Source organism: Anoplophora glabripennis, unplaced genomic scaffold (assembly GCF_000390285.2).
Source record: "Anoplophora glabripennis isolate ALB-LARVAE unplaced genomic scaffold, Agla_2.0 scaffold555, whole genome shotgun sequence".
Classification (NCBI taxonomy): domain Eukaryota; kingdom Metazoa; phylum Arthropoda; class Insecta; order Coleoptera; family Cerambycidae; genus Anoplophora; species Anoplophora glabripennis.
This window is the reverse complement of record NW_019416692.1, coordinates 212,508-236,994: the sequence shown is the minus strand read 5'-3', so window position 1 is coordinate 236,994 and position 24,487 is coordinate 212,508. Positions and strand designations below refer to the sequence as shown.

At 30.7% G+C, this 24,487-nt stretch overlaps 1 protein-coding gene across 1 annotated transcript in view; it reads right to left on the bottom strand.

Moving 5' to 3' along the window:
- Positions 1–24,487, bottom strand: part of LOC108912086 (transmembrane and TPR repeat-containing protein CG4341-like) — a 129,113-nt gene that overhangs the window by 45,991 nt on the left and 58,635 nt on the right. The window contains exon 4 of the mRNA XM_023455244.1: positions 21,972–22,056. Within this exon, the coding sequence (XP_023311012.1) occupies positions 21,972–22,056 (85 nt within the window). The remainder of the gene's footprint in view (positions 1–21,971; positions 22,057–24,487) is intronic.

Genomic DNA, 24,487 nt, shown 5'->3' with positions numbered 1-24,487 from the left:
TGGTACAGTGACTAGACAAAATATTTGACTAGATAGAATTACCAAAGAAGGGGCTAATGAATTTCAAACAATTTTATTTTATGTCTGCCATCCTTTATGCAAAACCTTTTCACTGGCCATCTCTTCAATACAGCCATTACGAAATTCCTTTAATTTAAAAGATATTGTTGTTAAAAATTTACTGAAAATTGAAATTATTGTTAAATTATACTGCGTTTATAAATTTTCCTGTGATAAATGTCTCATTTTCCCTTTTCTTAATTATTATAGTAATAATTTACATTTTATAGTTATATGTTTTAAGATTTACAGTATCTCTATATTAACCGGACTTGGAGATTGATTAAAAAAATTAAAATTTAAAAATTTGAATTCAATATTATCTTCAGAATATTTTGAATGCAATTCTATGCAATGGCATTTGACTTGACAAATTGACAACAGAACGTACCGCATACTGATTTTTTTAAAATTAAATTAACTATAAAAATAAAATAACAAAATTGGCTTATTCATAAATAAATTAACTTACGTTCAGAAATAATTGAAAATGTCTCTAAATTCAGGATAAACCGAGCGATATGCTAAAGATAATAATTGCTGAGATTATTATTGTTTCTTCCTAAAATATGTTTTGCTGGCTCAAAAACTACTAATATGCTAAACTGTGGCAGAAGTAGTTAAAAATTTAAAATAATTATAAACAGTTTGTTCGTTAAGTTCTATTTTTAAGAGGTACTCGATATTTTTTTACATCAATTCTAAATCAAATGCGACTGCATGAAATTGTATTTTAGTTAAATATCAATATTTGGACTGAAATAAATCTGATCACACTTTTGTTATGGCTCAACGAAATATATTTTTTTAAAATCGGTCAGTTTGTTACTAAGCAAAAGAATTTAATTTACTTTTTAATTTACTTAGCATGTTTATTTATGTAATACCTGAAAATGTTGGAGGGACTTTTAGACATGTGAATATTAGAATAGACGAACACAAAAATTACATTAAAAAATGAGAATTTGGAAACCCAAACATTTTCTATCACTCTTGGGAAAACGGTTATAATATTCAATGAGTTCAGCTAAAATTTTGGAAAAGGAAAATAATATCGTTGAAAGAAAATTAAAAGATACCTACCACGATTATTTTGTTAAATGGTGAAAGATGTCTGTCAAATTATTCTATAAACTTGAAGTAATAATAGAATAAACATCATACGATACCTGCCTCTAGTTATGGAAACAGACAAAAGCAGTCAAAGCAACTAAAACGAAAAGGTAAACAAAATTTAGAAGACGAAAACAGATAGTTTTTGGAAACGTCACCAACTTTTGAAAGGTGATGTGTTTTTTGTACTATATTTTGTATGTGTCTGCTTTTTTCAATGTGAAATTTTTTGGTTGGGTAAAATTATATTCATAAAAATAACCCTTGACTGATCCTTTTGGCGTAAGGATTAATTTCACTAATTTTAAAATTTTTTCACAGGTGGCAAAATACCCAAAAAATAAAGAAAAAAATACCAAAGAAGTTCAAAATATTTGTAGCTAGATAAAATTCAAAGAAAAATTTTTACATAATTCCATTTACATTCATTAAAGATTTTAAGTCTCTTTGCCGGTGACAAACTGACTTAAAAAACCTATTACTGAATCAAAATAAGGTAATTAAGAGCATTGTTAAAGACCTGACAATGAAATAGACGATAACATACTATTTTATTACTAGCTTTCGCATTTTTTCTCTGTTTCACAGGTGTTGAACTAATTCAAACAAATTAAAAGAATATTTTATTTTGTTAATACAAGGTGATTGAGAAGAAAAATAATAAAAAAATTGAATGTACAGGGGACTCTTACAAAAACAATTTTGTAAAAAAAATCAAAAAGAGCAGTTTGAAAATGATTAAAAATAGACTTGCACGGCACAGGAAACTGCTCCACTGTAAAACCCGACCTAGCGCAAGGTAAAGCATGCAGTCGGCGACCGGCATGACGATAAAGTGTAATAAAAAATAAACGGACAAAAAATTAAAACAATGTCTTTCCCAAGGAAAGAAGTAAATAAATTTTATAACATCTATTTTATATCAGCAAATTCAACTGCTTTTCCCGTTATTGTTATTATTAATCAATAAAATTAATTGTGGCTTCAATTAATAAAATAATTTGACTGTTACAACAGCTGTTCAAAATTTTGTCCACCAACATGTAAACGCATTTGGTCCCGTCTTATACAGTTTCTACGAACTGACACAAACGATGTCTTGTTTTATGTTCAGATTCTGACGATATACCGAGCGATATCGAAGAAGCAGCAAAAAATGCCGTATGTTCACTGATTCCTGAAAAATCCAAAGCGGTATATGACTTGGCTTATGAAAAATTTGAGAAATGGCTTGAACAGAAGAAAGTAATACACGTCAATGAGAAAGTACTATTGGCACATTTTGAAGGTAAGAAGAATTTGAAGGCTTCTATGGACACAGTACACCATGTTGAGAACTGAGCTGTCTTTAAAAAAATGTATAGACATTAAAACATACAGTACCTAGTTTGATAGCATTTTTGAAAAGACATTCTGATGGATACCACGCTAAGAAATCAAACATTTTTTCAAAAGTAAATATTGCGAAGTTTTTGACGGAAGCGGATGACAATTATCTTTTAATAACTAAGTAGGTAACTAATAATTGCTTCATTTAGTTGTCAGTTTACTAATTCGCATTTTTTGCTTTAGGTTGTGTTGGTTGTGTGAATAGCCGGTGCATGTCGGAAGTCAGAATTAGCATTTTTACGTGTTGAAGATGTTACAGATTAGGAGACGTATTTTCGAGTAAATATTCCAAATACAAAAACTAGAGTAATTCGTGAATTTATAATTACCCCGGGAGATATAGAAGGACTAAACTTCGTTGACATTATCAGGATGTATAGAAACCTACGCCAGGAAAATATTAAACACAATAGATTCTTTGTTAGATATAGAAATGGTAAATGTGGTGTGTGTGGTGTAGGAATTAATACTATTGGTCAGTTACCAAAGATGATTGCTCAAATGATTGGTTTGCCGAATTGTGCATTATTCATGGGGCACTGTTTCAGAAGATCTTCGGCCACTTTACTTGGAGATTCTGGGGCCAATATTTTAAAATTAAAACAACACGGCGGCTGGAAGTCAAATTATATGTTGCAGAAGGATATGTTGAAAATTCTATAGAAAATAAAAAACATATTTCTGTGATATTCTTGGAGAACGGAGTAATACCATTAACATATCACGGAATATTACTGCAAGTACAACAAATAAGATCTCTTCTGGAATTAGTTTCACTAGCTGTACCAATTGCGTTGTAAATATTTATAATTAAATAATAATAATTAATAAATAATTAATAAAGTGTTTATTTATAAAATTACTGACTTAAATAAAAGTTACTTTATTATTTTTCTATTGCATTTTGTTTAATTCTTTTTTGCAATAACGAACTTTTCGTACCCAGTTACATAATGGTTTTCATTATGTAATTAGTTACATAAAGTAGAACGTTTTGACACTTGTTTCGATAACAAAAGATGTTACTTTATATGTCAAAATTAGAAAAAACATTTATTGTATTGAATTCATTGGTTTGTCAGTGCTCCCTAGATTTAATGTTGATCTCTAGACGTAAATTATCAATGCTAATACAGAGAATAGTTTGTAAAAATAACATATCTATTTTTTAATGGTAGATGGATAGTTATGATTTGCAAAATTAAATTATAATTTATTTATTTATTTCCTATGTTTATACGCAAAAATTATTAAATATTGTTTTAATGGTAGATGGATAATATTGGATATCTGACAGTAGTTTTCTATTGGGATCAACTTTTCTCAATAACGATTGTAGATATTGTAAAAAATAAAGGTACTTTACTCTTGAGCAAAATTTACATTTTTCGGCAAAAAATTTAAATCTGATTACTTCATTTTGTGTTTTAGGCCATGCAGAACTTGTTATCAAGAATAACTTTTTTTCATAAATCCAATAATAAAAAAGTTTCCGATATGGTGCGGACTTAATTGGACACACTGTATATTTATTGCTGCCATAATGCTAGAACTGAACGATATTGAGACTAAATATCATCTATATATAGGTTTCTGTACCTAACTGTTTCAATGATACATTTGATAATTTCAATGAAATGACAAAATTAATATTAATACATTACACTGTACACTAGCACCTTTATAAGTAACAATCCATATGCTTCAGTTTTTATGACATTGGTTATTTACCCTGATGTGCTCCGATATTCCTGGAATAATTCCAAGTCATAAATTCTCACCTAGCGCGTTAGCTCGCTTGACTACTAGTCACAAATGAACCGGACGATGATTAACATTCGCAGATAAGCCCTCGCCTATCTTAACCTGACGTTGATAAACCGACTGGAATATTTCTGGACACCATTCTAAAGATGAATAGTCAAGTCAAAGACGGCTTGTATTTTTCATCATACCACAAGCTATTTCACTATGACAACTCGAAGTTTAAAGAAATTAAATGGGTTAGTTCAGCTTTTCTATTGGATTTTTACAATGATCCAAATAGAGTTCAATTTGTTAGAAGGTACCTACTGGTGGATAGTGTAGAAAGTAGTTGTGGCAATTAAAAATTCAGATGAGGTGAAACTAGTTTCGTCTGAGGATATAATTATAACGGGAACGTCTTGGCGCTGCTGATAGTGTCCAAAAAATTGGTTGCTACAGTCTACAGATAAAAGATGATTCTGTAACGCACATGTAACTGTTGCAACTGTTATTTCCTTATAGTGAGTCATGTAACCCAATTAGAAATACCGGTCTATATGCAGATACACTTAAAGTTGAATAAAGTTGATACTCGGAAATAGAATTCATAAGTGGTGAAGATGTTTTATGAATATATCCCGGGTATCCATGAATACTCAATTACTTGTGAATACCGATTCTGGTCTGGTAANATATGCAGATACACTTAAAGTTGAATAAAGTTGATACTCGGAAATAGAATTCATAAGTGGTGAAGATGTTTTATGAATATATCCCGGGTATCCATGAATACTCAAGTACTTGTGAATACCGATTCTGGTCTGGTAAAGATATACAGGGTGTCCCGTTCATGTTTCAAATAAACTCGTGTGCAAGTCCCTCATGGAAAAATAATAGGGGTAGTTCATGTGACGTGTTTTTCTTAGACGCCCTATTTTATGACAAAATCCAGTCATTTTTAATTCTGAATTAGAGATATTACTACTGTAATCGTTTAATAACGTTTTTAGCTTGTTTTAGCTATCAATTAAAATTTTTCCTGAGTACGGCACTGAACGCTTTCAAAATATTTATTGGAGGAAGTCATTCAACAGAAAGGAAAAGTGGCATCTTTGCAAATTTACCTACCTCAGTTCAGGTGCTTTTGGAAGGGGATTTTTATAAACAAGTCGAATTTTTTGAAATTTTAATGGAAAAAATTAACCGAAATCCATTGTTTCTAAAAAGATACCTTTTTTCTGATGATTAATCCTAAGTAATCGTGTAATCCGTCGAATGTGTTAGTATTGAGCAACTGAAAATCAACATTGCAGGAGTATTACACACAGTACCCAGAGAAAGTAAATGTTTGGGCCAGAATAGTAGATAATAGGACCATACTTCATCGTCCTCGATATTTAAAACTTCTGCAAGACGATTTGATACCAGAACTGAATCAGCTGTTTCCAAACACAAATTTGTGGTTGGACAACGTCTTTAGAGATAGGTGGATAGAGCAAAGAAGATCGATTTTATGGCCACATAGGTCCTCAGATTTAACTCCTCTAGATTTATTTTTATGGGGATAATTAAAAAGTAAAGTATATCAAATTAGACCACAAGATCTAGATGAACTAAAAGAAGGCGTTCGGGCGGAGATGGCACTATTAAATTTTAAAACTTGTGTGGAATTGTTGTTTAGGTTTTTAAATAATTGGCTTGTAATATATGTGAAAATTAAAATTCTTTATTTATTAAAACGAAACGTTAAGAGCAAAAGGTATTCTGGTATTTTCTTTCTTCATTTTTAATGGCCTATCAGACTAGAACCCTATACCCAAATAAATATATTTGATTATATTAATTAAGATGTTTGTATTTATTTTGACCAAGAAACGCTATGTAGAAGATTCGCAGCTGAAATAAAGGGCGCCCTGTATAAATATGTACAGTTAAAAAAAAGTATTTACAGTGTGTCAAAATGTAAAAATGGCCTTCCATTTCATCTGCCAGATAATGTCTCGTTATACAGTTGTGAGACAGGGTATACTATAATACAGTGCGTCCCAGAAGTAACGCAAAAAATTCATATTTTATTTTGTGTTGAGTTTTCACAAAAACGCTAAAACACGTCAATTAGTAAATTAGAATTGTCGTTTTGTCACGTTGCTTAAACCTTTTTTGCGCTATGTTTCATAAGCCTATGACGTCATCGACATTTTTTTTAAATAGCACCACCTAATTTTTTAAGCATAAATGGATAGCCCTTTTGAAGGGAAATGCGTCGATATAGGGTTTGGCCTACTTTAGTTTGACAGGAGCGAAAAAAAAGCCAACGATTGGAATGAACATGGTTTGAATTAATAACAAAAATAGGTATCACAAACTTATGCGCGAACAGTGCTATAGCAAAAAATCTGTTTTGGTTGATTGTTGGCACATGTTTTTATGTAGATTGGGTAGGTACACCCGATCACAGTGGCTATGTAGGCATTGTTCTGAAGACGACAGTTAGCGAATGCAATAGTGCCTCATATCATTGTCACAGTTACAAATACCATAACTTTACATTACGATGGTGTTGTGTTTAAATGAGAAACAAAGAACTGAAATCCTAATTATGGTTGAATACGGAGATATAGGATCCGTAGTTATGATGAAATATGTCAATTATTCAATGCCAAGTATCCAGAACAACCAATACCTCCGTGTACAGTATGCAGATTAGTACCCAAATTTGAAGACGCTGGCCATGTTAGAAATGTGTCTAGATCTAGAAGGCCAACGACAGTGACAGAAAATGATAGGCAAAATGTTATGTTTAGCTGTCACTGAAAATCCACACATTGCCATTCGTCGTATCGCCGCAAACGCCAACATATCAGTACATAAAAACGTACCTACAATCAACCAAAACACAAAACATCCCCAAATTTCCATTTTATACTGTGGCACTGTTCTCGCATCAGTTTATGATACCTACTTTTGTTGTTATTTTAAACCATGTCCATTCCAGTCATTGGCTTTTTTTCCGCTCCTGTCAAAGTAAAGTAGGCCAAACCCTATATCGGCGTATTTCCCTTCAAAAGGACTATCGATTTATGCTTAAAAAATTAGATGGTGCTATTTAAAAAAATGTCGATGACGTCATAGGTTTATGAAACGTAGCGCAAAAAAGGTTTAAGCAATGTGACAAAACGACAATTCTAATTTACTAATTGACGTGTTTTAGCGTTTTTGTGAAAACTCAACAGTAAATAAAATATGAATTTTTTACGTTACTTCTGGGACGCATTGTATATAATTTCTACAAATTATAGAATTTTTCAACACGGTTTTCATAATAGCATAGGAATGCGTATTAAGGACAATCTAGTTAATGGGAAAGAAAATGAGAAAACGCCACAATATAAATTATAAAAATTCCTTGACGCATGTACCTATGATGGATAGATGATTAGATGATATTAACAAGATTACGCTTATCCTTCTACGATCATCAGTCTTTCTTGTGTTTACGAAGTTGTAATACAACATCATGCAAATTGTCTCTCGGCTATGTCACCTACGTCATTGCACTCTGGAAGCATATTAACTAGAGACGTGGACTAAGATTAGCTTTAACCTAATTAAATAGATTACATTTGCATTAAATGGAAGAGACTGAATTATGCACGAAGGACTCTGGAACACGTCGCTTTTTATTTCTATGTCAAGTAATATTTTAAATGTTGTTTATTCCAACTGTCGAATCAATTTTCTAATTATAAATACTCTTTTTTAAATTCCTGCATCAGGACCAGCTGTATTTATTCGTTGTCAACCCTGTATCAATTTAATTTAAAAATATGTTTAAAAAATGGTGGGCTTATATTTAGCAAAGGTGGTATCGAGGCTGGTACCATAATTAAATTAACGTAATGTTAAATAAGAGAAAAGTAGTTAAGTATCAAAATAAATAACAAGAGGAAACTGGAAAAATAAATTTAATTCCTGCAAAAAAAACATGCCGTTGTTATATTTGAAAAAATAAGCTAAAAAGCAAAGTTAAATTAAAATAAAATGGAATCATTTAATTATACCATAATTATAAATTAAATAATTAAATAATTTGTTTAATATTCGAAAGATAACTATACAAGAAAAATATATATTACTAGGTTTCTTTGATAATATTTTTTAACATATATCTATGTCTAGTAACATCGATATTCGGTAAAACATAGAATCATAATTTGTAATAAACGAATTTTGTTGTTTACTCACTCCATTCATATTAATTTTGATTTCATAAAACTAGTAAATACATATGTATTTTGCTTTGATTCGAGTTACAAAGTATAGGGAAAACATGCAATATTGCAGCGAAGCAATTAATTCACGAACAACCAGCGCAGCGTCGACATATTTAACTTTTTAGCTTATTTTTTAATTAATATGTCAACATTTAACCTCCGTAAATCATGTCCATCATATTTGGGCATTCTACCACTTTAAAATAAATAACTACTTTAAAATGGCAATATAATATTTGCATATTACATTTTTCTCATAAGCGTGAACTAATAACTATCCCTAAATATAATTTTTAAAACTTCTGATCCCACTAGTATTAAATTTGCCTTGCTTACAAAGTCTGTAACTAAATGTCTCAACAAATCGCGTCACCTTATGTATGAGATATGGGTTTGCAGTATTTGATTACTATTATTACTATTAAACTGTCATTATGATTCAGGATAATATACATCGTTAATAGATTTGTACTTAAAGAAAATCAAGTGAATCTGATTCCATTCTCTAATAGAGGAACGAAAACGGCATTCGAATGTGTTTTCTCTTTTTGTATATATCTTCAAATAAATCAGCGCTAAACAATTTAGAACTCTATCTTTGACTATTTCGAGCAAAACTTATCTAAACCAACTAATTCAAAAGAGCCGAAATCGTAAGACCCTACACTGCTCACAAGTTGTATGTAGCAAATAAAGACGTATTTAAGAATCGTATAGTTTGAAAATCATTTTCGATAAAATTCAGAATGAGTGCAAATAATTCTTAGATAGTAATTTATTTTTTTTTTATTCATTCGATTCATTCAAAATGTAAATAGGTATGTAACCTACTTTCGTATATAATTGATATAAATATTTCACGGATGGATACATTTGGAAAACAATATGATAACAGTTTACAAAAAGAACATTTTCGATCGTATTCCCCGAACAAGAGGTGGCATCTTTTGAATTATTCATATTATCCTATTGGTTTAAGTAATAATTCCAAATCATAAATGAATTTTATATATGGTAATATAAAAATATTTTACAAAAATATCTGCAAAAATTATGTACCCCCAACTACATATATCAGCAAATCTCACGCAGAACAAATGGCATAAAGTAATAAAAGTTTCTATATTACAATTATAAAATACACGTAATGTTGAGAATTTTGAAAATTTCAAGGATTTTTTCAATTTTACTCTAAATTATTTAGCATATTGATGTAAAATGTAAATGTATCAATTGTTATAGGTTAGAACCCCTTTCTTGAGAATCCTGTTACAGTTATTTAAAATCAACAAACACAAATGCGTCTTACAAAGAATGTATTACCCTAAAGTGGTTTTAAAATCCTATTATTTATAACACATTGGCACTAATAAAATACGAAAAAACTACCTAAGGTGAGCATAAAAAGTGTTAGTAATAAAACTATAATCAATTCCAATAGTTATTTTATTATTCATATTCGTGCTCTCTTCTCTTCTTTACACAAAAAAATCTTGCGATTTATTGGATAAAAATATTTAACAGTTCATGCGGAAGAAACTTTTTTTTCCATATAACATATTATTGGAATCATTGTTTTATATATTTTCTCTGCTTTTAAATACATTAATCTGTGACAAAATCCATGGTCTTCATTTACTTAAGATTCGAACAACATATTTTTTGTATCGGTTTTTCAGTGTTATTTCAGTAATGTAAATAGCAAATGTTTTCGCATTTCTGTTAAGTGTTAATAATAATAGGACTTCTTATTTTAGTTTCATCCATAATATCAAAAAGAAATATCGATCTTGAAAGAGAAACCTTAATTTACTTGCCACATTCATACTAGTGAAAAGTTCCCCATCATATTTCAATAATGTTATTGTAAATCTTTTGATCTTTTTTATCGGTCCCAAAGAAAGGATGGGAATTTTTTCAATACTGTCCTGGAATATTGTAATTCTGATTTCAAAAGTGTGTTATGCTTCGATGAATATGGTCTATACCAAAAGTTAATTCCCACAAAACAGCTATAGCCAAAATAGGTTTTAGTGAATTTTCAAAAATCACCCTGTAGGTATATCCACAAATGTTGAGCTAAAAGTTTTTTTTCGCCTAGCATATATGTATGTGAAAATTAATCATATTGACCCTAAAATATGACTGACAGTAAAATTTATCGACCCTTGGGAGCTAAACTAATAACACGATTTTGTAGTTTTTGACAGTCTTTGCTTGTAATTTGCTTACTTGGACGTTTTATATAATTTTTCATTAAATGTCAATTTAAACCAAAATTTGGAATTAAACCAACAACAAAAGTGTAAAATAACTAACAATAAGTTGTGAACAACTGTAATTCTGTGAATAAGCTAAAATGAATGGTAACTAAGACAGTGACGAAGAATTTTTGCAAGAGGAAGCAATTATTCTCTAAATTTTGTTACCTACAAAGTCAAAACAATGGTACGAAAAGTATTATGAATTGTTCAATAACTGGAAAAGGAATAAAAAAGCTAAAAACTTAACACAAAATGTACTGCTTGTTTATCTATCAGAAAAATCAGATTATAAATGCAGGTATGTTACAGTCTGAATTTTAAATGTTGAAAAACACTTTTAAAGTCAAGGAAAATATTAATTTTAATAATTTTCACAAAGTTCCAGCATTTTTTAAACAAAATTCTGTAAAATACCGGCCTAAAAAGTCTAAAAGTTTGACTCAAGAACAATACAGGGTGTGGCGTGTATAATCTATAAAAATTAAACTACAGCTTCCTGACGACATTTGTAATAGAAAACTCTTATACGAAAAAGTTCTATTTTTGAGTGTTTTTTTTTTCGTAAATTAAAGTTCAATTATGGATCAAAATATTTTCTCTGGAACGGTCCTGTCCGTGTGCTGTACGATGAGTTATATGCTGTAGATCAGCCGCGTAAACAAATCGTCGTTGAAAGATAGAACGAAACTTTCCAATTTTTGGGGAGTTTTTCAATGCACAAGTACAAACTAAGAAAAATAGATATTTAAAAAAAAACTGATATTTTCTTATTATAATAATTAATAATAATTACTATCTTAAATGTTGTTGTTGCAAGAGTTCGCAAACAGCGTGAGTTGCCAAGTGCGCGCACTAAACAAACTCCATTAAAATATGGAACAAAATGAAATAAAACTTACCATTTCTAGAGAAAATGTGGAAATTGATCCCCATTAGCGCGGACACACCGACGCACCCAATTTTGGCGAATATTTTCCCAAATTCCAGGTATTCCCCTAACTGTGTCAGCAGCTTTAGTATACGGTTTCGCAATTCTTCCACCTTAGCAATTGGAGTATTGTAAACCAATGACTTCAAGTGACTCCAAAGATAAAGTCCATTGGAATTAGATCGGATGACCGAGGTGGCCACGGCACAGGACCAAAGCGTTCAATCCATCGCTGATGAAACATTTCATTTAAAAGTGTCGTTACTTCTCGAGTACTGTATGGAGGAGCCCCATCTTGAAGATAAAACATGCGTGCCCGAACTTGTAATGCCACATCGTCCAATAATTTATTCAACCGGTTCTCCAAAAAGTCAGCATATGTTGGTCCAATTAGTCGTCCTCCAAAGAAATAGGGACACACAAGTACATCGCCTATTATGTCAACCCAAACATTTACCGAGAACCAATGTTGAAAATGAGTTTCCCTATTCGCGTAAGGATTTTCATCGGCCCATATGTCCATATTATGGAAATTCATTTCATCACGGGTAAATGTGGTCTCATCTGTTACAGAAACATAAGCAGGAAAGTCTACTTGATTGGCACATTGCCGTAAAAACCATCTGCAAAAACGCAATCGTTGATCACAATCCGGGGGTAAAATCTGTTGAACTGGTTGCAAATGATAGAGGTGCAAGAGTTGGCGCCTTAAGATGCGATATACGGTACGAGATAAAGTTTCTACATGCTATGCGAGTCGTCGAGTACTAATTTTGGGGTCTTCGTCAAGATTTTCCAACACTGCATCTTCAGCATTAAGGTTCACTTGCTGAGCACGTCTTTCTCCTCGAGGAATAACACTTCCCGTATCTCGCAGCCGCTGAACGCACTGTAGGATTATATTTGCACATGGGGGGTGACGTTATGACCATCGTTCCCGGACACAACCTAGTCGCCGCGAGCGCATTTTCTCCGGCTGCACCATTCACTAACACTATACCGACATGTTCGGAAATAGTAAATGCATTGTTTTCTCGGTTCATTGTAAAACTATTTTGTGCACAAACTAAAATATTAAGCACAGTAAGAAATATCTCGTTTTTAATGTAATCGGCACGCAATTATTATTGTTAAAATCATGAAATAACAAAATAGAAACTTTTGTCTGGAATCTTTCACTTTTTAACACTGATGGGTCGATGGACGATGCTTAATATTTAGTAACCAAGTGAATAATGCATTCAATACAAATACAAAATCAGTTGACTGCACAAATTTTTTGATAATTTAACCTAACCTTCTTTTAGTATTACTAGTATTAGATTATACCGACTTAAATTATAAGGTTGCATATCGGGTCGCATAAAAACATTTCCAAACTCCAAAGTTTTTAATAAATAACACAGGGTCGGCCTTGATTTTCGTTGAATAAATTAACTTTAATTTACAAAAAAAAAATTAAGGAAGCACATGATTCCGAATATTTTATGACCAAGGTAGACAATTAAGTATTTTTTCTTTTATTAACATGCATTATAGATTTCTTATTATGGGACTATACGGAGCTTGTCGTGAAAATGAGTTGTTGAATATGAAAAAATAATATTACAAGACCGTTACAGACACAAAAAAAACAGTTGATGAATTGAATGTATTTACAACATACAACAAATATGTTTCCCTACCCACATTCCTCATAATCGCCTGTTCATTTATTACAAGAATAATAAATTCACAGTTCAACCGATCGGAAAAAATGTATTTAGTAAAATTCTAAGCAAAATAGCCACTTTTTTAAACTGCCTGAACCTAATACACACACAGAACATTGCTTCCGCCGTAGTTTCGCAACCCTACTAGCCAAGTCTGGGAGTGATTTTCACTTAAAACCCATGCATGGAGGTTGGCGTTCTTCTGCAATTGACTGCTTATCAAATAAGATTCACATAAATCCTGATAAACCCAAAACAACAGTCTACTACTAGAGAAAATAACACAACTAAAGTATTAAATATTTCCGACCAAATAAATGAAATACCAGTTAATCTAGACAATTCCAATGAACCATCAACTTTGTCTATAGAAATAAGTCACCATGCTGCTAGCACTTCAAACATTTACCGAATTCTGGTATATGGTCAATAACTGTGTTCAAGAGGTAATTAACATTAATTATTATAATACATAAGTTTTCAAATTGTTACTAATTAATCTTCTTATGAAATTATGTTTATATGTCTTATAAAATTAATGATATTTCTTATATTTTTCCTTTTTTTTTTTGGTTTCGTTTAATGGTAGACGAAAAACAGTTGCGTATCACACATGCAGAAAACGCATTAGTAGCCCTTAGCTAATATCCGCGGGCTACTAATGCTCATTTTCTGCCCTTGTGACACAAGACACTATAGTGGTCATTCAATATTCGACTAAGTTGCTCCACATTGCCACTACAGTATACCGGGTAATTTAGTTTGATATTCGCGGTCTCGTATCTCTTTTATTTTGACAAACCCTATATATTTTTAAATCGCCGCACAAACTCTTCAAATGACATTATTAGATCGTCTCCATGGTAATATATGTCAAAATTGCCATAGTCAACTGTTTTTGATCAAATGGCACACTATATATTTTTTTATCAATTCTGGAAGATATTTTTTCTGCGTTCAGCTATATAAGGAAGTCTATAGTATAATATTTATAATAATATTATATGTTTTATAAATTTAAATTTTATTATATGATTTTATCAATTAATCAATTAATTTTAATATCCTCTCAACAATAACAATAATAATATGTTATTAATTATTAAATAAAATTTTTTTACTAAATATAAATTTCAAATGACCCTGATTCTAATTCTTTAAATTTGATATTATTCAAATTAATAATAATAATAAAAAATATATTTTTTATATATATAGAACATGAAATCAAATATCTCAAGGGTGGTTCAAATTTTGATAAAAATAAAATTTCAATGTGTTTTTAACAAATCTAAACAATACATTACTTTTATATGTAATACATCAAATCAATTATTATTTAAATTGCTTGGAAAATTAAATTATTTAAGTACTAACTATACTATATTAACCAAAATTTGGTTTATTTATCAAATGAAAAACTGTGAGTAATATGATTTAAAAATTTAGAAATAATTACCAAATTTTGTTAATTCTTTATGTTCTATATTTTATCTATTTTAAGTAAATGTGAAAACCAATTTTTTATTTATAACTAGAAGTGACGTCCACTACCACTAAGGTTTATTTGACTTTTATTATTGTTCTAATTTGACGTATTAATCAAATGTTTATTCACTTACGAATTCAGTACTTTATGTTATACAAACATTATATTTCACTGGTCTTATAGTGTTTCTATATTCTGATTCATTCCTTTACTAGAATTCAAGTTCGTGTCTCCTTGTTTTCCTTTTTTCTTATTAAAACTGCCAAATCTTAATTATCTTCTAATGTTCTATTTATTTCTATTTCGTATTTGGAACAGTATTTGGTTGAGAATAAATTGATTCTCGCTAATTAATTTGTATATTCTCCTTCCAATTATCTTAATTTTTATGTCAGATTATTATGACATCTCAGCACACCTCTCCTTTTTTTTAATCCAAATCCGTTGCCATATAAAATTTTTATATAGTGTCCCAGTTTGATTCTTTCTCCACTGATTAAATACATGTCTTGTTATTCAAATCTTTTTAAATTTTGTATAACTTTCCTGTATTCACACACGTTTTACCTTATTATCTAAATTTTACATAATTTATTATTCTTTTTTTTACAATATTTCTATATCTAATAATAACAATATCTGTTTTATTTTAATTTTCCAAATGTTAAAATAAGTCAATCTAATTATTTCTCAATTTTACCTCAACATCATTTGAAATAATTCCTTATGTATTTAAATAGTTTCATTAGAAATATTGTTAGAAAAAAACAGTAAAAAAGATGAACCCAACTCTCAGTAGCTTTATTCTGATAGCCAGCAAACAACTGAATTTTGACGTTTCTAAATAATGATTTGCCAAATAATTGACATTTTGCACCTACCTATTCTATCTATAACTAATTTTTTCTTTAAACGCCATATAAGTGACAACTTATGTGACGTTAATCAATAATATTAAGTGTCATTTATATGTCTTGGAGTATACTATAATGTGTTTATACTCCTAGGAGTATAAACACATTATAGTACTATGAATTAAATTTTAAAATTTATTTTTTATATTTATTTATTTACTATTTATTATTAATATTTACAGCTAATGTACAACTGTGAACATTTACATGTCAACCGACTAGTAATATTTGTTTTGATGACATATCTATTAGACAAGGCGAAAACCTCGCATTCGTGGGAGAAATTTTCCGACTCGATTTTTTTGCATATTTAGATTCGTGGGCACCAGATTTCCAGCCGGCATCATCTTGATTCATGTTAAGGAACATCTCACGAATCTGAATATGCAAAAAAATCGAGTCGGAAAATTTCTCCCACGAATGCGAGGTTTTCGCCTTGTCTAAAGGACCATCCGTTCAAACTACTCAAAGAAAACTTCAAAATATTAATTAGACAATTTTTTTTTCTCAGAGTATTTAATTCGTATAACCATCTGCGCAGTGACATTGTGACCGCGCCATCTGTAGGTTTGTTTAAGAAAAATTATGCTGTATTCAAAGCTTGTGAACTCTAATTTAAGTGTGTTTAATTGTATATTTAACTGTATTTGTTTTGTTTTTTTTACAACTTTTCATGTGTATTTGTATAATCATAAGTATTTGTATTAACTGTTTGTATTGTATGTATAATTATTTAGTATTTTTGNAATTATTATTATTATTTTTTGTTTAAATTACTATGAAATTGACCAAAGTGGGATTAATTCAAGAGCGATTTTCTCAGAAACCGTTAAAGATAACGATTTGAAACAAGAGTACCTTTTTAACGTAAAACAGTTCGGGAAAACGGAATTTGCTGTCCAATTTGTTAAAAAGTCAAAGATGAAAAAGTTACACACGCAAAGTACCAAGGGCCCCCCGTACCCACCCCAATGGACCTTGTGGAAATAAATGGATTAGTCCATCAAATTGCTCATCAAAATTTAGCTGTGTATACCAAATTTCATTCATTTATCACAACGCGATTGAGAGATATTGCAAAAAATGATTTCCATTCCTCCCTCTTCAATGGGTCCCTGTGCCCTTAGGAAGCATTTCCGGACCCATGTTCATATGAACTTTTTTACTTACCTTTGATCATAGAATCGGCCTGTTCTGGGTTGGCAGCTAATTATGAGACACCCTGTATAGTAACGATAAGTAAAGATATATGTGATACAGTGAAAAATTTGTTTTTATCTTAGTTATTTCAATCATTTTACCTAGAATTTATAACGTTTGAAGAAAAAATAGTATATGATATTCGGAGAATAAGATACTTGCTTCGCTTTCCATGAAGTATCACTTATTCTTCTAACATCATAATATGTATACTCATAACATGAATACTTACAGTAACCAAGAAAAACTAGATATGATTTTAATTTGAGAGGGCCGAAAGAACGCTAAAGCTGCCAGGTATTTATACCAACATCGTTTTCCGCAGAGACAACTTCCATCAGATAAAATTTTAAGTTAGCCAGGAATTTGGCGGCAAATGGAAGGTTTCAAAAGAAAAGAAGAGTTTTTACACCCGGAAGGGTAAGAGATGAAGAACATTTGATAAAGATGTTGAATGGCCTGCTAAATCTTTGGATCTCCCTCCTATGTATTTCTTTCTTTGGCCTTACCTAAATGATATTGACGATCTTAAAAATAGAATAAGAGTAGAATGTCGGAGATTATATGAAGAAACACTAGAATATGTTTGTAGAGAGGGAGTGATAAACAGAGCTATTCTGTGTTTGGAAGCAAATAGATCAATTTGAACATTTGAAATAAGTATTATTTTAAATTGTTATATTATTATCGTATTAAAAGTAAAAATTAATAGTTCTAAAAGTTGTTTTACATTGACAATTTATTGATCAATTAATTGATGAAGTCGCTTCATCAAGAAATTGGACAAGTGTAATGCTCCAAATCAGCTGTCAAATAACTTCATCAATTTATTCATCAAGTTCTTGACGAATTAGAGCATGTTCTAATTTTCGTCAATTTCTTCGTGAAGTTTGGAAGTACCGACCCAACGGATTTCCAGCCTCAGATCAGTAATGAGGTTATGTTATTGGAATATGTAAATAATTGTGTGGCGTCGTGCTAGTTTTGCATTGTTTTTACTGATTTGTTATTTACAAAAACTAATATTTATATAATATGTGTCAGAACGGTACCGCTGTTGTATCACTACAATTATGAGTGGAAAGGTGACATTTTTGAAATTTATTTGCTTCTTTGATTCATTGGTAGAACTGATTCATACGTCAAAAAATTTGACAAACTCTGTAGCAGTGTAAAACCACATTGTTTACCAATAAATTCGTGAATTAATTGATGGAGAACTTCGTCAATTTATTGATGAATAAATTGTCAATGTAAAACAGCTATAATGAAACTAAAGACTTTCTTACACAGCTAAACGCACAGGGGTGGCAGGAATTAGGGGGCGGCATTTCGTTCGTAAAACAGTATATAAATTTCATATAAAAAAAAACCCTTACAATACTTATATCAGTTTTAAAAGAATACAGTTAGACGTGGCAACCTCGCCCCATGGCGCAGTTTAATTACTCGGGAAAATTATTTGCGCGACTGTCATTTTTGACATTGTTCAACAATTATATGTATTTTTTTCAGCATCAACTGTAAGGTGGGATGTTTTGAAATAAAATATACCTGTATTAACTTTGAAACCTTTAAGTTGGGAAAGTAGAATAAATCCAATTAGACCTTTAATTTTAAATTATAAGAACGTTTACAAAAGCCTTAATGAAATAATCGAAAACGAAAAAAAAAGAATTAAAAACTAGAATTACAGCGCAAGCATTAATGGAGAAATTTATTTCATTGATAATTTGGAACGATCTTCTATCAGAAATTAACGTTGTTAGTAAAATGTCTCAAAATCCTAATATTTATATTTCCGAATGTGTAACTGCCTCAAAAAATTTAATTAACTATATTAGTGAAAAAAGAACTGATGAAAGTTTTAATTTAATTTATAAAAGAAGCTGAATCAATAGCTGCAGAAGTTAATATTTTGCCCGAATTTCCTCTTGTACGCCAAAAAAAAGTGCAATGACGAAAGTTGATCAAAGTGCCATTGTTGATCAAGAACAAAATTTTAAAGTACATTGTTATTTTAGTATATTAGATACCACGAACAATTCACTAAAAGAAAGATTTTCTTTAATAGAAGAATCTAATAATGTATTTAATTGTTTATACGAGTTTCACGAAATGGAATCAGAATTTTTGAGAAAATCATGTTTATTTACAACAAGGGAATGGGGACTTCCTTCAACGAGATATCGATGGAAAAGAGCTCTATAATGAAATTTTATGTTTTAAAGCCATTGTTACTTACCTCTTGTTTTCCTCATTTAGCCGTACATTAGGTACCTGTGACGGTCGCCTCTGGGGAAAGGAGTTTTAGTAAATTAAAACTCATTAAAAATTTCTTACCGTCTACTATGTCCCAAGAAACCTTGCCAATATTTCAATTTCAATTTTCAAAAAACTTAGACATATCAAATATAATAGACGATTTTGCTTCTAAAAAAGCTCGTAGGGTTTAACTTTAATTTTATTTATATATTTATTATAAATATATATTATAGACTTATTTTATTTTTGTGATTTTTCGGTTGTTGTGTATTTATTTTTAAGTTTGTTTTTTATCGCATGTAAATAAATATTAATCTAAAAACAATAAGGTTTTTATTTTCTTTATCAAATATCACAAAATGATGGGGTGTTAATTTTTGACGTAACTTACTCAAATCAGTATTTTTATTTCAAAATTTCATTCAAGAGTAGGGCGGCAATTAATTTTTTGCACTGGGCGGCAGAAAATCCAGGAACAGCACTGTCCATACCATAAATTAAAACAGAGGTGTATATTATAGAAGTCACACGTTCTCATTTGCCAGAGGCCCAAATATATCAAATTTGACAACCGCAGCGAGTTCCGGGTTAATTTCGGATTCCACCACATCAGTAAAGAGTAAAGAACACACTCACATTATACACAAAAGATAGCACATTCCTTCTAGTCGAGGAAATAAAGCACAAAAAGAGCCGAAATCTCCGAAATTTTTCGATCAAGTCGTATCAAGATGGGTTTTTTTGCATTCGGTTTCTAAAATTATGTGGAAAAAATGTAGCAACTTTGTATTATGTTTTTCGGCCAAATTGCATTTATGCAGTGCAAAATGCATTCCGGAAAATGCGTTTTTTAAAGTAACTTAGAAAAATTCATAACTCGGTTAATAATGCCTGGAATGGACTCAAATCAGGGTCCTGGGGGGTTTTCGAGGTCGCTGATCCCGAATATGACCTTCAAATTGGTCCATCGCCGACCTGGAGCTTAGGATTGATGATGAACGTCATCTCCGAGGCTTCTCCTGAATTTCACTCTTANCAGAAATTAACGTTGTTAGTAAAATGTCTCAAAATCCTAATATTTATATTTCCGAATGTGTAACTGCCTCAAAAAATTTAATTAACTATATTAGTGAAAAAAGAACTGATGAAAGTTTTAATTTAATTTATAAAAGAAGCTGAATCAATAGCTGCAGAAGTTAATATTTTGCCCGAATTTCCTCTTGTACGCCAAAAAAAAGTGCAATGACGAAAGTTGATCAAAGTGCCATTGTTGATCAAGAACAAAATTTTAAAGTACATTGTTATTTTAGTATATTAGATACCACGAACAATTCACTAAAAGAAAGATTTTCTTTAATAGAAGAATCTAATAATGTATTTAATTGTTTATACGAGTTTCACGAAATGGAATCAGAATTTTTGAGAAAATCATGTTTATTTACAACAAGGGAATGGGGACTTCCTTCAACGAGATATCGATGGAAAAGAGCTCTATAATGAAATTTTATGTTTTAAAGCCATTGTTACTTACCTCTTGTTTTCCTCATTTAGCCGTACATTAGGTACCTGTGACGGTCGCCTCTGGGGAAAGGAGTTTTAGTAAATTAAAACTCATTAAAAATTTCTTACCGTCTACTATGTCCCAAGAAACCTTGCCAATATTTCAATTTCAATTTTCAAAAAACTTAGACATATCAAATATAATAGACGATTTTGCTTCTAAAAAAGCTTGTAGGGTTTTACTTTAATTTTATTTATACGTATATTTATTATAAATATATATTATAGATATATTATAGACTTATTTTATTTTTGTGATTTTTCGGTTGTTGTGTATTTATTTTTAAGTTTGTTTTTTATCGCATGTAAATAAATATGAATCTAAATACAATAAGGTTTTTATTTTTTTTTTAAATAATTTTGTTTCATGAAAGGGTCCTTATCAAATATCACAAAGTGATGGGGTGTTGATTTTTGACGTCTTACTCAAATCAGTATTTTTATTTCAAAATTTCATTCAAGAGTAGGGCGGCAATTAATTTTTTGCACGGGGTGGCAGAAGATCCACGAACGGCACTGCATGGAGACGATCTAATAATGTCATTTGATAGAGTTTGAGCGTCGATTTAAAAATATATAGGGTTTGTTATAGCTATTTGTTAAAATAAAAGAGATACAGGGCCGCGAATACCAAACTGAATCACCCTGTATACAATGCGTCAGGAAACACCCTGTAAAATACATTATAGACGCTATTAATAAATATGCATAATTAAAAGTCCATCAATCACAATTATTTAAAATCATCTAATTAAGTAGTGGAGCAAAACGTCAACAAGCATACCAAGGAGGAAGTTGTAATATTTTTATATCAAATCCGTTACAAGGAAAATTTTATAAAGCGGGAACGTACTACAGTTCATCAAATCCTAAAATTCCGCCGTAATTTCGCCGAAATCATTTTTCTTGGAAATCCCCGCTGAGAGAAACGGATTTGATTTACCGTGTAAATCCTGAAACTCACCGCCAACGTCATTAAAAAGTATTTTAGGTAAATGAATTCCCGTCTTCGATCTGCTGCCACGAGATGTAATTTAAGGAAATCCCGTGTACTTACCATAATGATGATACACACTAGGATCTTCCGGCGCTAATCTCTGAGCTTTGCGGAACCACTGCTCCGCCTCGGCGGCCCTGCTCATCTGAAAATTAATACGAAAAATTTGAATTCATTATGATAATTTGTTACTTCCTGAGAGGTGTATCTTTCCTTTATTCGGCGTTTTGCCTCAGGCGCTATTATGCGAGGGGCTGTTAGACAACTTTTTTCTTTTCTAATTTTAAAATATACCGCGCGCAAAAAAATCTATATTTCATCAATTTACCAAATACCTGATTTTATGTCCAATCTATCTTTGATTTATAACTATGGTGATTAGATTTTTACAACATTTCAGGTGCGCTTAGGCTATTTGCTTTATTTCTCATACTTTATAAAAATATAATTAACTAAATGCACCTATAAAGTTAATGTGGAACAAATCAAGTATTCTATAGTAGAACCGTTTTAAGATTGCCTTTACGGCACGCGTGTGTCGTAATATCAAAGACAGTCGTTGCGGACGTGTATTCATTATTAAACGCGCTAAAAGGAGGTACAATGATGATCAGAGAGCGGACAATTTGTGACTTTAACCTTGAACATAGATATGTCATTCCTAAACCTAGATACATTACCCATGACGCAGTGGCGTGTCGGGTATGCATCGGAAATTTACGTGATAATTCACGAAAATTCCAGGGTACATACATTTTTAGGCGTTATAAAATATTTAGAAAATCAGAAATTGTATACTACATATTTATTAAATAAAGTTCGGTTAAAAATAGTGTCGTTCTTTTAATTGGAAATTAGGAGTCAATGTAACGAATAGCCTCAGGCGACGCACATGATAGAATAGTCCAACTCACGCTCCATTCATTACAGGGCTGCAGTTTGAATTCTGACCAATAGGAATTCGATAAACGCAACGGATGTCGACGGAAGGACTAGAGATGGGCGCGAGTGTCATTTCATTTCTTTAGAACTAAATTAACTTAATTATTTTCTCGTTATTTAACCTGTTCACATGATTTATAGATTTTAAATAAAGGGTACAAATCTTCGCGAGGATAATACGATATATTTGCTATACATAGGAATAATTATATTTTGCATAGTTTATACCACAATACATTTTTGAACGCGTACACATCTCTACCAAAATTTGACCTATTCTTCGGGTTAAAGTCACACATTGTCACAACCGTTCCAATATTTTATGTGTATTAGAGTGAAAGAAAATGGAGGACGTTTGTTGGGAATTAATTTTAGACTATAGGTTGACTAGCGTATTTAAAAGCAGAACTGACACTCAGATTAAAAATTTGACAGTTGTTTTGATCGCGTCTCCATACTAACTATTATATATATTTTCTTAGCGTTGAAATATCGATTTTTCGGCATATTTTCATATCCAGTATTACCAGTATTAAAATTTGCCAAAAATCCAGATTTGGGAATTGTCAAGATGAGATTTCAATTATATGAAAACAGTGACTAATTTGACTAGGATTTTTCGACTTAGTTCATACGAATATTGCTTGTGACGCAATGGAAAAGATACAGCGGTTTTAGTTTAGCTCTAATTGAAGATACTTTAGTCCAGTCGGTATCTGTTTTAAAAGTAGGTTGTATGGAAGTTTCATATAGTAACGCTAATTTTTGTTGGAAATAGTTCTAAATATTATGTAAAATGATAATTGCAATAGGCGCCCGCTGAAAGAGTTGTGCATAATTGTTTGCGCAAGAAAATGTAAAAGAAAATTTTAAAAAGGCGGATTTTTCTCCCTTCTTTCACGTATAACTCGGAAAATATTGATATTAGAGAAAATACCTAGTCATTTTGAGATTCTCTTCAAAATAAAAGTAGTCCGAAATTTTTATGTGCATTATTGTTGCTGCAATACAGTACCGAAAAAAAATTCGTGAAAAAATGTTTTTTCATGAATTTATTTCGAGCCTTGACTTTAGAGTAGCCATATAAAATGTATGATTCTGAGTACTTCATGATATGGTAGTACTTCAGAATTTTTTTCATCGAAATCGGCCTGATAGATTTCGCAGAATTCCATTGTTAATTAAGAAAATACAGAATCATATTTATTTTTCAATTCTCTCTCACTGTAAAACCAATGATTATTTTGAGCTCCCAATTTTTGCACATACCCTATGGAGTCTCAACTATCAATCCCCATTTAATAGTTTTTGATTTTATCAATTTTTGAAACAATTAGAAATTTTTCAAAATTTCTTCAAAACAATACTTATGAACATTTTTCAGCTTCTATAACAGAACAGATGTTTTTTTTAATCGATAGAGGAAAGCAAGATCTAGTCGAATTTTACAATGTCGTTTCAAAAAAATCTTCCAATTTAAATTTATATGCAAAGTAAAGAACAATAAAGTATATATGATAAAATGTATGAAAATCCAGCTACTAAAACGTTTACTAATATTTCACAAAAATAAAAATAGACTTATAAATAATAAAAGGAAATTTACCACTTATGGAAAGTAGAAAAATATAATA